The sequence below is a fragment of the Oenanthe melanoleuca genome, chromosome 2 (genome assembly GCF_029582105.1).
Source record: "Oenanthe melanoleuca isolate GR-GAL-2019-014 chromosome 2, OMel1.0, whole genome shotgun sequence".
In the NCBI taxonomy this organism is placed as follows: domain Eukaryota; kingdom Metazoa; phylum Chordata; class Aves; order Passeriformes; family Muscicapidae; genus Oenanthe; species Oenanthe melanoleuca.
The window spans coordinates 133,173,052-133,185,689 of record NC_079335.1 but is presented as its reverse complement, the minus strand read 5'-3'; the positions used below and the strand labels follow the sequence as shown (position 1 = coordinate 133,185,689).

Below are 12,638 nucleotides of genomic sequence, written 5' to 3'. Positions count from 1 at the left end.
GTACCATTTCCAGCTTTATGTTCATGAAACATTTAAAAGTTGAAGTAGTGGTAAATATGATGTTCATGTTTATTCCAAACAAATATAGCAAGCTATAAATGCTATTAAATTATTCCAGGAACTTCCTTAAAAAGTACTTATGTACCTTACTCCAAGCACACTTTCCGAGAGAAAGAAGTTTTAATCAGTGATGGCAGAGTGCACATAGCACTCAGAGGTGAAGTAATACTGTTCATTCACTATTGCAAATATGGAAATTTTCAGAAAGTTGACTCGCCTGACAGAGCCCTTAATTGGACTGTTGATTAACAAAGTTAGAGCTATTGCAGGTAATTAATTAGGTTAATATGGAAAAGTAAGCATGTGCAGTAAAAAACCTGATGGGCATGGCATGCTTTTTTTAAATTGTTTTTTAAAAATACTGGATCAAGTAACATTTTGGGGGATGATTATGCAGTACAACTTACCTAGTTAAAAATCCCCACTGTTGTTCTGTCTCCCAGAACTGGGCTAGCATTTCCTCCCTCACTCCCTCAGCTCTGCCTGGAAGGACTGGCACTGCAGCTGAGGCAGCAGCTCTGTACCTCTGCGTCCCTTCTCACTTGGCACTGCTGCTTCCCCATCATCTTGTGCCTGTTTTCAGTGCACCCTCGCAGATCTTGTTACAAAGGCATTTTTCTCATCTAGACAACTGTTCTTTGGAAATTTAACTACACAATGTCATTTTACCTCAGTGCTCTGTGCTGTCTATGTGTAGTGTATGAAAACAGCCATGACTAACTCAGGAAATGTTCTCTTCCTCTGCTTTTCTGTCCTGTGATTGTTTGAGGTGAGCCCCAGCATTCAGGGGCAGTTCTCAAATGTGGGTTTGTTTATTGATAACACTGTAAAGGACAGGGGTGCACTACCAGTTCTGAGCATAAAGTGCAACAAATACCTTCTATGTCCATAGTATGTAGTACGGTCTATTTTAATGTAGGAATAACAGTTTATCAATTTGCAGCAGGAGTTTAGTTCAATTTTAATAGCAGTCTCAAGTAAAATACATTGCAGTTACCATGAAGTTGAAAAGCACTTTTTCCATCCTTGTCCTTTTTTCTTTAAGCCTGTATACTCACAGAATGCATGAGTTACTTCTGTTTGAAAAAGAAGACACATTTTAAGAGGACAGAAATAGAGAAACATATTTTGTATATTATTTTCATAAGCACATAAGCTAAATCACATATTAATACATCAGCTTTTTGCATTTTTTATTAGCAAATATTTTTAGTGTAGTGTATTAAAATTATGCTGATTAACCAAATAACTTTCTTTTTTCCTTTTTTTTACCCAAGGGAGCTACTATTAAAAGGGATGAACATACTGGTGCAATTGTGGTGGCCAGGATAATGCGTGGAGGAGCTGCAGATAGAAGTGGTAATGTGTTGCTGTTTGGCACTAGCCATTCAAGAGTTCAGAACAAGATGAGATAAAATGGCATATTTTGTAGAAATTAAATATATCACTATCACAAAGAGAAGTATTTGCCACTAGACAGTTTTCTAAAGTGATATTTCAATGCTGCTGAAAGTATGCTGACTTTTTTCCTCAGTTCAGTTTCAGCAAGGGGTCTTTGAGTTAGTGGATAACAGAGGGTTTTTTATATATCATGGTTTGTTTCCAATTGATGACATCCATTTATAAATCATAGAATATGCTGAGTTGGAAGGGACCCATCAAGATCATCAAGTCCTACTCCTGTCCCTGTGCCAGACACCCCAAGAATCACTCCATGATGGCATATGTCAACCTGCTGATAGAGTTGGTGCAGGACATTATTTTTTATTAGGGCATTCTTTTGGAGTTTCAGCTGGTAGTTCTCAATATAACAGCCCATCCTTGGGATGCTCAGTGTCTGCAAAAACCTAAGCAAGAAGTCCTAAATCAGACATTAAGGTGTCTTTTTCACTGAAGAAAGTCTAGGACAGCTGTGTTTCACTCTTAAATGCAGTAATGGAGTAGTTCTAGAGATAGATAGATAGATAGATAGATAGATAGATAGATAGATAGATAGACAGGCAGGCAAGCATTTGTGCCACAAATTAGCACTCCCAGCCTAAGTGCTCTTTGTATTACTTACAGCTGTGTAGCAGTAAGAAAGTAGTACAAGTAGAAAAAAAATTGGCACAGATATTTTTCAAACATCTGCATGAAAGTCTGGAAAAGTAGTAGGGAAGGTGGTACTTATTTTTAGGAGGAAGACAGGGAGTTGAGTTAACCAACCACCTTATCAAATTTGTCTGAGGACAGTAGCTGTTATGTTCACCATATATTCCTGTTTTTAACTTGAAGTGTGTGAAATTTGGAGCTTAACATGTATGAATAAGGGAGAAACAAGCTGAATGTTAATGGCAGTTTTTGTGCAATACATAGCTACTGTTTCACAACTTTTTCTTTTTTTCTTCTGTAGGGCTTATTCATGTTGGTGATGAATTGAGGGAAGTCAATGGGATTCCTGTAGATGATAAAAAGCCTGAAGAAATAATACACATTTTGGTAAATACCAAACAGTTTAAAATTAATTTAGGAAAGTCAAGAAAAAGTAATTAGACTTAGGATTTCTACTGTATTTCTTAGAAAAAAATATATTCTACTATAATGGCTTTTCTTCCATTGCCGTCATTTACAAACCTGTTATTTCTCATAGGGTGATTTTTCCATGCATTAGATATTTATGCAATTATAGATTACTTGTAAAGAGTTAAAGACAGTAATATTGCCATAAATATGTTGCAGTATGTTGCAGACTTCAGTTTATAATCTACAGTTTTGTAAGGCCCACCATGATCTGTTGAATTTGAGTGATTTTAAATTAATTCATTAATAGCTTATTAATAACTCATTGTCACTCCATGTGACAATTAATTAGTAATACAGGTATTAGATAGACTGTATAACTGGTATATGAAGATTTTATATGACACTGATTTACAGTTTATATCCATATATATTATTCTGTCTGCACTCTTCTAAACTGTACAGTCTATAAAGCCAGCCTGATTTCTCATTATTGAAACATTATTGCAAATTAAGTAATTTAGACTTTTTCAGGAATACTGAATATTTTTACATCAAAGAAATTGATGGGGGTCATGACAGATCTGTTACTCATGCTGTAGGCATTTCTGTATACATAAATACTTTGCTGTCCGGCTGAATTGAGGAGCTGTCTCATAATCAAGACCACTCAAGTGCTAGCCTGCTGATATTCATACTTGCTTTATGGTTTCATGTTCCCTACAGAGCCATAGTTTCCTTCAAAAACTAATATTTTAAAATGTCTAGAAACAAAATACCACTAGAAAAGGTGTGAACAATTTCCCCATTTACCTTTCTGAGGTACAGTATAAACATCAGAAGCTAGTCAGAGCTTGTTTCAAAAGTAACAAAATTATTGATTCCAGTCCTATGGCGGGTGAAATAAGACCTTGGCTGCTGCCTGTCAAGCAGTGAGCCTTGGATTGCAGACATGCCAGCAGAAGAATGTCTCGCTCAGTAGTGGACAGGCCTGTTTCCATTTTGCTTAAATCGTTGGCTGTCTGTTGCACTCTGCTCCTTTTATGAAACTTGTCGGCTGCATGCAATACTAGCAGAGCCTCCAGCTGATTAGCACTTCCTTCAATAGCAAAATGTCACTGAGGCACTGGGAATATACTGTGGTTAATAAGTAAAATACAGCCAGACACACTTTAAGTGGGATGTAGGGAAAGATGAATGGATGAGGTGGTTGATGATGGCTAACTTGTTTTAAGATTTATAGCGGAGGGCTTTTTTTCCATTTAGTACACGTAGTCTATTCAAATATGTTTTTCTTTTCTAGTTTCTTAAAGTTGCCAAGCGAATAAATCCACCCCCAATAGCTCTATATGATAAATATGGCACGAGCCAGTTTGAATTTTTCTATCTTTTTTTTTTTTTTAATGAAATGTTAGTTCAATTTTTCCAGGGATGTCCAAACTGTGCCAGGAGTGCAGCAGTTGCTTGTAATATGCATACATTTAAGCTGTAGCATTTTCTCCTGCCTTCAGTACAGAAACTGGACCTCTGAACCATGCAGGTCCCAGTTTTTAACAGTCCATCTGCCCCACCAGAGAAGCAAAGAAACCCAAAGTAGGTATTAAAGTAGGTATTTTAATTTTTGGAATGCAATGTTTGATTAAATGAAGCTGTCAAACTCGAGAGAGGGTAGACTTATTATATTCTTTTAAATTCATTTGAATTTCTTTATTTTCTAAGATTCTTTGACATGCATAGCTAAATTCTCAGTGCATTTTCTTTTTAAATGTTCACCAGGCTCAGTCTCAAGGAGCCATTACATTTAAAATTATACCCAGTGTGAAGGAAGAAATGCCAATGAAGGAAGGCAAGGTAAGCAAGACTATTTCAGGAGCCATCACAGTAGCTGTTCTGCTGAGGATATGTATTTTTTGCTTGGATGACAGAACCAAGAATGTGATTTCTACCTGTGGACTCAACTTTTGTATCGGGACCACATATAGCACACTTCAATACACAGGTGCTGAATTTATGAGTGGGTGTAACGTGGTTCTTGAACCTGAACTCTCAGTTGTGTAGTAGACAGGTAATCTTCCATCTTCTGCAAGAACCTGACTTGGTTCCAAGCATTCCTTCTGTCGTTCACTAGGTAGAAGATACTTGATAGCATCTTGGTTCAACAGTATCTTCTCCTCTGTCCCTCATAAGGGCAAAGTGCGCACCTGTAAAATCCTGCTTGCCTTGAGTCACAGAGCCTTTGCTCCACTGAGACTGCCATTGCAGAAGCAATGAGTTGAACATTCCCATATGAACTTCCAATGCTAGACATCCATAAGAATGTCTGACAGCCATAAATATTTACGTTATTTAGTTCAGTGGTTTTGAACAGTAGAAACAGAAAAGGAAGATACCTTTGGATTGCACTTAATATTTGATTCTAAAGATCAAACACTGCTTGTTTCAGATGTTTATCAGAGCCTTATTTGATTATGATCCTAATGAAGATAAAGCAATTCCTTGTAAAGAAGCTGGACTTGCTTTCAGAAAAGGAGATGTCCTTCAGATCATGAGCCAGGATGATGCAACCTGGTGGCAAGCCAAACATGAAGGTGATGCCAATCCCAGAGCAGGCTTGATCCCTTCAAAGCATTTCCAGGAGAGGTGAGCTACTGAGAAGCATAATTCCATTGTTTTTTGCTGTAAGAGATGAGACTTATTGCTTAGTTGTTAAGTTAGCATAGTTGGCATGTGTAATGCTCATAGATTACATGGGTACAATAAATGTGCATTTGCAGCAGGACAACTGAACTTGGAAACATGTTGCTGAAATACTCTGGATTTCCTTATTTCTCTGGCTAGAATTAATAATGACAAAAACTGATAGGATAACACTGATCCAGGCTGAGAGAAAAAACGTGGAAAATCTCACATCAGTATCTGCATTCACACTGATACACTATGCAGGAATAAGAACTGCAGCAGGTTTTGCAGAACTTACAAAAATTTCAGGCAAGATTTAATAATTTTTTTAGATTGTGAATAAATTCCATTGTTTTAAGTTAATTTCTTAGAAAATCATCTAGAAATTTTGCAATAGTCTCATGATATTAAGTGTTTATTAATTCCAAATTTGCAGTGAAAACTGAGGAGTTTGTGTCTTTTCCCCACCACCTCCCATTTTATAGGAGATTTGCATTAAGAAGACCAGAAGTGCAGGTTCAGCCACTGAAAATTTCCAACAGAAAATCATGTAAGTCTGTTAACCTGGAATAGAAATAATACTCCACATCTCTAACCTTATAAAATAGCAGTTTGTTTCAACTACAGGACGCATTTCTCTCAGGCACAACAGCTCCTCGATCTCATTGTATCAGTAGGAAAATAAATATAAATAATGTCATAAAAGCTTTAAAAGCAGCTAGAAACATTCCCAGCCCTCTGACTTTGTTTTTGAAGTGCTGAGCCCAATTAATATTTTGATTTATAATATTCCAAAGGTTGAAGAATATTCTTTTTCTGTTGAAACAATAAAGAATTAGCTCAACAATTTTCTATAATTTGGACTGCATCATCACAGTGAAATTTATATTGAGAGTAAGATGAAAGATATGATCGTCTCTCCCTCTCTTCCCCATATAGTTGATAATTTTTTGTGTCTCATGAAGCAGTGGATTTTTTTAAAAGTCAAAACATTCAGTTCGTTGATACTCATTAAGAGAATCACTTCTTACTGTTTTTTAAACACACTCATCCTTGATATTCTCTGTTTTTAAATATGGTAGTTGCACAATATAAGAAAAATAACCTCTAAGAAAGCGCAAACATTGAAACAAATATTTTCTCTTCACTGGAATTTACATCAACATCTGTTTTAGGTATTATTGCGTACTTTACTTGACCTGTTATTTCTTTCAGTTGTACAGACTCATAACACAGTGAGCAATGTAAGAACCTATCATGCTACAGTAGGATCTAAATCTTAAATACAAACATGATTGTGAGTTCAACTAGAAGTATTCAGAAAGTAGTCTAGTATTTCCAAGCACCTTTCATTATCTAACAATGAAAGAAAAAGTATGGATACTATGGCAAACAGCGGATGCTGGCACACTAAGTGCCAAACTAAATGCTTTTTACTTTAAAACTGCTCACCAAGGTTTCTGTTGCAATTTTCCTAACTTCTTGCTATGGTTGTTGTGTTCTGAAGCTTGACAATAACTTATTTTTCTGATAATCTGCATTTTCTATCTTTCATTCCATTTCACTTTTTGATTGTGTGCCCTAATGCTATTGTTAACTCCAAAGCCCTTGATTAGCTTCATAATTACAGTAACAGGTATTACATTTGCACTATAGCTTTTCTGTTTGCATAGATCTTAGAAACAAGAGGAGCTTCTCTAGCTTGTAGTAAATCTGTTGTTTTTCTAGGTTCTAGGTCAAGTTGCTCTGCCCCAGTTTTGGAAAAGTGTCTGATCCCAGGGTATAGCTATTTCTCTCTGCCCACTGTTCTTGAATCTGGATAATAGACTCAACAAGAGCCTTCAATTAAAGTGGCACTGGTGCTTTTGAAGAGGTAAATCAGCTGCTGCAGTAACACCACTTGAATCCTTATATAATGGACTGCATCTTTCTAGTGACCTTCAAGTGAAAGGTTTTACAAGATGCATTTCACCCTTCCAAATAGGCAGCCTGAACTTGATTTGGAATTGCCAAAATTACAACCCAAAGAAGACCCAGAGTACAATGTCTACTGTTGTCTCTGCTTTTTCCACTGACTGCCTTAACTAGCTTGAACAGGGAGAAGAGTTCCTCTCTTCCTCCCCTTGCCCTTTAGCACATGACAGAGCATGAGGGTTAGCCAGTGTGCCTATTACTGTTCTTTCTTGGAATTTCTTTGAAAAAAGCAAGTCCCAGCTAATACCATCTAGAAGGCAGTGGTGCCTCTTGGAGGAGGAAAGACTGCAGAGTAATGTAGGTTTGTCATTCTCTCTCTTCCTCTTTTCTTAAGACAGTCTGCTGCTATATCCGCCAGATTTTTGTGGGAACAGGGGAAATGCTGAGTAGAGATTTATCCCTTCATTCCAGGACTAAACATTATTTTTAGTGCTGGAAGGGAATTCAGATCTTTCATAGAGGAGACATTTTAAAGATTAGAATTCAGCAGTAGTAAAAATCATTGTCTCTAGGATGTTGCTCAAATTACTCTCAGGAAAACCTTCAACTTACTTGGATTTTCAAGAAAATTCTGCTGGGAAACTCTACACTTTTGTGATCTTTCTAAAGTTAATCAGATTTTTTTGTGTTACCAAGCATTGCAGTGAAGCTGTGAGATATGGAGGCCATGTCTGTATTTATGCACAGCAATCATCTCCCAAACCTGGGAGATGCTGGAAAATCATGCATTGCTCAGCTGAACAAACAGCATTCTGACAGCACCAGAAACATGACATAGAGAACAGAAAATTGGAAAGAGCTGCTGGGTTCAGTTTTATTATTTTTTTTTTAGCCAATGTATGAAGTTGGGAAATTGATAAATGCTTGATTTCTTTAGGATTTTTTTTTTAATCCTTCATCTTAATATGGGGTTTTCCAGTGCTTGGAAGGTAATTATGTGGAGAGACATGTTCTGTAGATCATCCTGAACTTGCTGTATATTGAGAGTCTGCTTGCTATTGCTGTGGATCCCCCCAGTCATGTGACCTGGATTTTCTTAGGAGTTTGGAGAAAAAAAAGGGCAGTTTGCCAGTTGATATTCTTATGGCTTCTAAAAAGATGAAAACCTGTTGACTTCAGGAGAGCTGCTGAGAGAAGTCCCTTTCCTGACAGGAGTGGGAGTTGCACTAGGAAGCTTTCTTGACACATGGTAGGTAGCCATCGATGTTGGTCTGTTCTTTTCAGTCAACTCATTCCACAAATCCCATGTTTTGTAATGAGGAAAAAACCTTGATACATACCTTTGTTTTTAATAGGGAGAATTGAGGAAAAATACTCTATTTTCTTGAATACCCAAAAAATGTAAGTCAGATCTGGTTTCTTAGGTGGGATTCCAGGGTAGTAGTGTCCTTCTACTTGAAGTCTACTTTTTTTGACTAAAAATCAGTTAAAATCATATAATATGCAAGAAGTATCTTATAGCTTTGTTTTTTTTTTTCCTTTCTTCTCAAACCAGTCCTGGAACTAGAAAGGACTGTTATATTTATCTGTACAAAGAGCTCTCTGAAATAGTCAACAACTGGTTTTGCTTTGATAATTAAATTGGATTTCTTCTGGGAAGCTTTCTTTCTGTTTCTTATTTTGAATTTTTCACTCTTTTCAGCATAGCAATGCATGTAGTTGTTAATCTTTACACATATTTGCGTATCATACATTTGGAAGCAAAATAAAAGTGTGCTTTTTCAGTGATGATTGTATGCATACCCAAACTGAGGAAAGAGTAAAAAATACTTTCTACAAAACTTTTTCTGCAAGAATTATTTGCACTGAAACAAACAAACCCAATCTAGTTCTAAGTTATTAAAAGGATCAGTTTTTAATGGAAATGCCAATTCTTATTTTCACTTTAATAGCCAAGTGAACTGTTCCATTGTGTCTATGTGTAAATATACATGGCTATCCCAGCATTTAGCCCTCTTCTTGTAAGATAAAACAGAATCATTCTCACATTTTGCCTGTTAAAGTGAAAAACACATCATGTGTACACTGGAGAAGGGGGCAGAACAGTATACGCTCCATATTGAAAGGTAAGTGAAATCACACTTATGCAAATGGGGAAGATGCACAGTTTAATGGTGTCTGGGGCTGAAGTTAAAGAAAACTGGCAATGTAGGTGGAGCCTACACTGACTAGAGGAAGATATAGAAAAAGAAGGAATAAAAAAATTAAGGGAAAAGAGAGAAAGTGAAATTTTGTATTGGGGGTGAAGAAAAGGAGGAAGTACTGCAACAAGGGCAATGGAAGAACGCATGGACACAAGCTGTCCATAAGACTCATCAATCAAAACCCCACAGAGGATGGGCTTTGAAATTCTTAGATTAATGCAATTAACAGTATTATGCAGGAGTATTGCTATAGTCACTATTTGTGCAATGGTTCAGTTGCTTGTTGATTCTGTTTAAACAAAATACTAATATATTTACTTTGTAAAAGTCCTTGAAACAGTGAATGCAAAAATTACTGACAAAACTCTGACCTGATTTGTTTTGCTGTTTTTGGTAGAAAACCTTAGTAAGCTCAAGAGTAATATTTGGTGCCTGAGATAAGTGTCTGTTAGATGTCCTGACCTGCTGATAAGACTCATGTGTTAATTCCCAGGCTTAGGGTTAGTGCAGAAGTGATGGAGGAATAACAAACCGCTGAAGTATTTTCAACATTTTTTTCCATACTTAACAGCAGTGACTTTTCAGCAAAAATCAGTTATGTACATTAATACTGTGGGGAAATTATACTGGGGAAAAAATTATAAGAACAAGCAGCATAGGAAAAAAAGTAGGAAAATGGAATGAAAGTAAAGGAGCAGAGTTGCATGAGATTGTGTGAGTAGGACTAACCCTGCATGTGCTGGGATGGTGAATGAGCCCTGTACTTAAGTGGGTGTGAGGGAACTCTCTGAGGTACAGAGGGAGGTTCTGTAGATGTGTCTGCCTATGTGCAATTGGCTTCTGTGTCTGAGCTTGTGAGCCACTGCTGAGTCCCAGCTGTGCAGAGACCTGCTCACCTGGTATTCCTCAGTAATACTTAACAGCATTCCTGGCTTTAGGCGGTCATCTTAGCTTGGACAGCTTGTCAGCCAGAGCTGCCTCTGTGAGTTCTCCAATTGCTGCATGCTGGCTAAATTGGAGTGACATGAGACTTAGTACAGGGAAGAATTACTTGTTTAATAGCTCCCAGTCTGTTAACTTCAATACAAAGACTACTCATGCTCTGACTGAATAGATACTGCCAACAGGTTTGGTCATTCGTGCGCATGTAGCTTACTTTAATTTGTAGGCAAAAGTGATAACCTGTTTTTTTTTTAAGGAAAAAAATTCTTTGAATAACAACCAAATAACTTAATATTCTGCAGTTGTTATAAACTGGAATAATCAGGCAAGAAATTATATTCCTTCAGTATAATTTTGCTTTCACAGTGGTTATTGTGTTTATTCTTATGTTATGTATGTGTTGTCTCTGATGAAAATTACTGGTAACTTTATATTTTATACTAGTAGCCTGTAAGCTCTGTCAACTTGTGCACTGTGTTCATATGTATGTGTGTTTACCCATATCCTGTGTGTACAGTTTAATATATGTATGTAGCATATATGACAGAGTTGTTCAGAGATGTCTTTTCCATGAAAATACATTTGTTCTGTGTACTTAATTCTAAATGTAAATACTTACTGTGATAAAGCCATCACCATATAGTTCTTCTAAGACTTAAAACTCATTTTACTTTCAATTTTGATTTATGATATATGATTGGCATTGTGTGAGCAGGAGGAAAGACTTAACTGCAGCCAAATGGTTTTCCTTCAAACAAGATGTAACCCAGTTTACCCATAGTTCAGTGTCTTTTGAATTGAAGATTATGTTCTGCCAACAAAAAAATTTAAACAGGCTAAAAGAACAAATGCTTTGTACTACTTGTATTTGAAGACCAAACATTTAGGAAAAATGTATAGTAGGATTCTTGTGCTTGTTATAATTGCTGCACAATCTTAACGCTGCCTTTCTTCTCAGTATTTTTCTGTGTTCATATTTGAAACTTAATTTCCCACCTGCAGGTAGTTATGAGTATAAACAAAAAATAAACCAGACCTATAGAGTTAAATTAGCACATTAGCATTTTTGTTCAGAAGTCTCCTGTCCTTACAAATCTTAACTTCCTGCTGCCACAGAAAAATTAAGGAAACCTGAAGCTGGCTGACATTTGAGTCAAGGTCACGTAAGACAGAACTGGAAATGGATCTGTCCTTCACTGCAAGACTATCCTTCTTCATTTTCCAAATTATCTTCATAGATATACTGTTATCTAATGGTTTTATGAGAGAATTAAATTTGGTCATCTTAAATTTCCTATTGCATGAACATAATGTTCATCAGTCATTCAATCTACAAAACTCCATAGCATAAAAACCTCCTAAACAGTATAAATGTTGATTGCTATGTGGGACTATTCATCACTAAAAAATCAAGAGTGTTTAATATATTCACTGTAATTGAACATCACAATTGCTTGCTTATTAAAGTATAGTTTAAGGAATAATTCAACTTGTTTGTGAGAAGAAACTAGAACAGAGCTGCTGGATCTAATTTTAGATGGAGAAAAATTTAAGTAAAATTGCTTGGTGAAAATATTTCTGAAAGAAAGTCAACAAAAGCTAAACATCTTAATCTGGTGCTGGGCTGTTCCAAAGAGTTGAGAATGTTTCTGGAAGTGGCCTTGGTTTTGAGATTCCTAAGTAGTATAATTTACGTGAGGCCCCCAAAAATCAAATCTTGATTACATTTCAGTTAAAATACTTACAAAAACACAGTGTATATGATACTGGTTTTCATTGTTATAGTTTAGCATTATTGGTTATGTTGAAATCTTTCTGAAATGAATAAAACCAACTAAGCTTCCATTGTGCTTGTGTTTCCTGTTTCTTTTTTCCCATTTGTCTTGTTATAGCTTTGTTGTCATTTCATAAACCTGTTTCATGAGTATTTTCTTTGGAACTTCCACTCCCTTCTTACCACAATACGTTTAATTGATTGTATTTCTTCTTTTCTCAGTATTTTATTTGTTCCATGTTCCCTTATGGTTTGGATTCGGGTATTTTTTCATTTTATTACTGCTTTTGATTTCCTACTTCCCATCAGATTTCCTTCTCTTTAGTCTTTGACCTCTTTTAGTATTTAATTTGTCCCTTCCAGCTGAAGACTTTTCCTTTCTCAGCCCACTTCAATTTAGTGAAACTGTGTGGGTCCCAGTTTTTTCATGTCTCAAAACTTTGGAACTTTGGGCACATAATTGTTGCATGCATACAGCTGCTTCAGATGCACAGAGCTGTATATAGTAGTGAATCACAATACAAAGTTTCCTGGCAAGTAACATCTGACTTTCCTAGGGATAGGCA

At 36.3% G+C, this 12,638-nt stretch overlaps 1 protein-coding gene across 2 annotated transcripts in view; it reads left to right on the top strand.

The window, feature by feature from the left end:
* Positions 1 to 12,638, top strand: part of MPP7 (MAGUK p55 scaffold protein 7) — a 149,014-nt gene that overhangs the window by 109,961 nt on the left and 26,415 nt on the right. For both annotated transcript variants that reach the window (XM_056484566.1, XM_056484567.1), the window contains exons 8-12: positions 1,338 to 1,419; positions 2,453 to 2,538; positions 4,336 to 4,410; positions 5,003 to 5,199; positions 5,724 to 5,788. In XM_056484566.1, the coding sequence (XP_056340541.1) occupies positions 1,338 to 1,419; positions 2,453 to 2,538; positions 4,336 to 4,410; positions 5,003 to 5,199; positions 5,724 to 5,788 (505 nt within the window). The remainder of the gene's footprint in view (positions 1 to 1,337; positions 1,420 to 2,452; positions 2,539 to 4,335; positions 4,411 to 5,002; positions 5,200 to 5,723; positions 5,789 to 12,638) is intronic.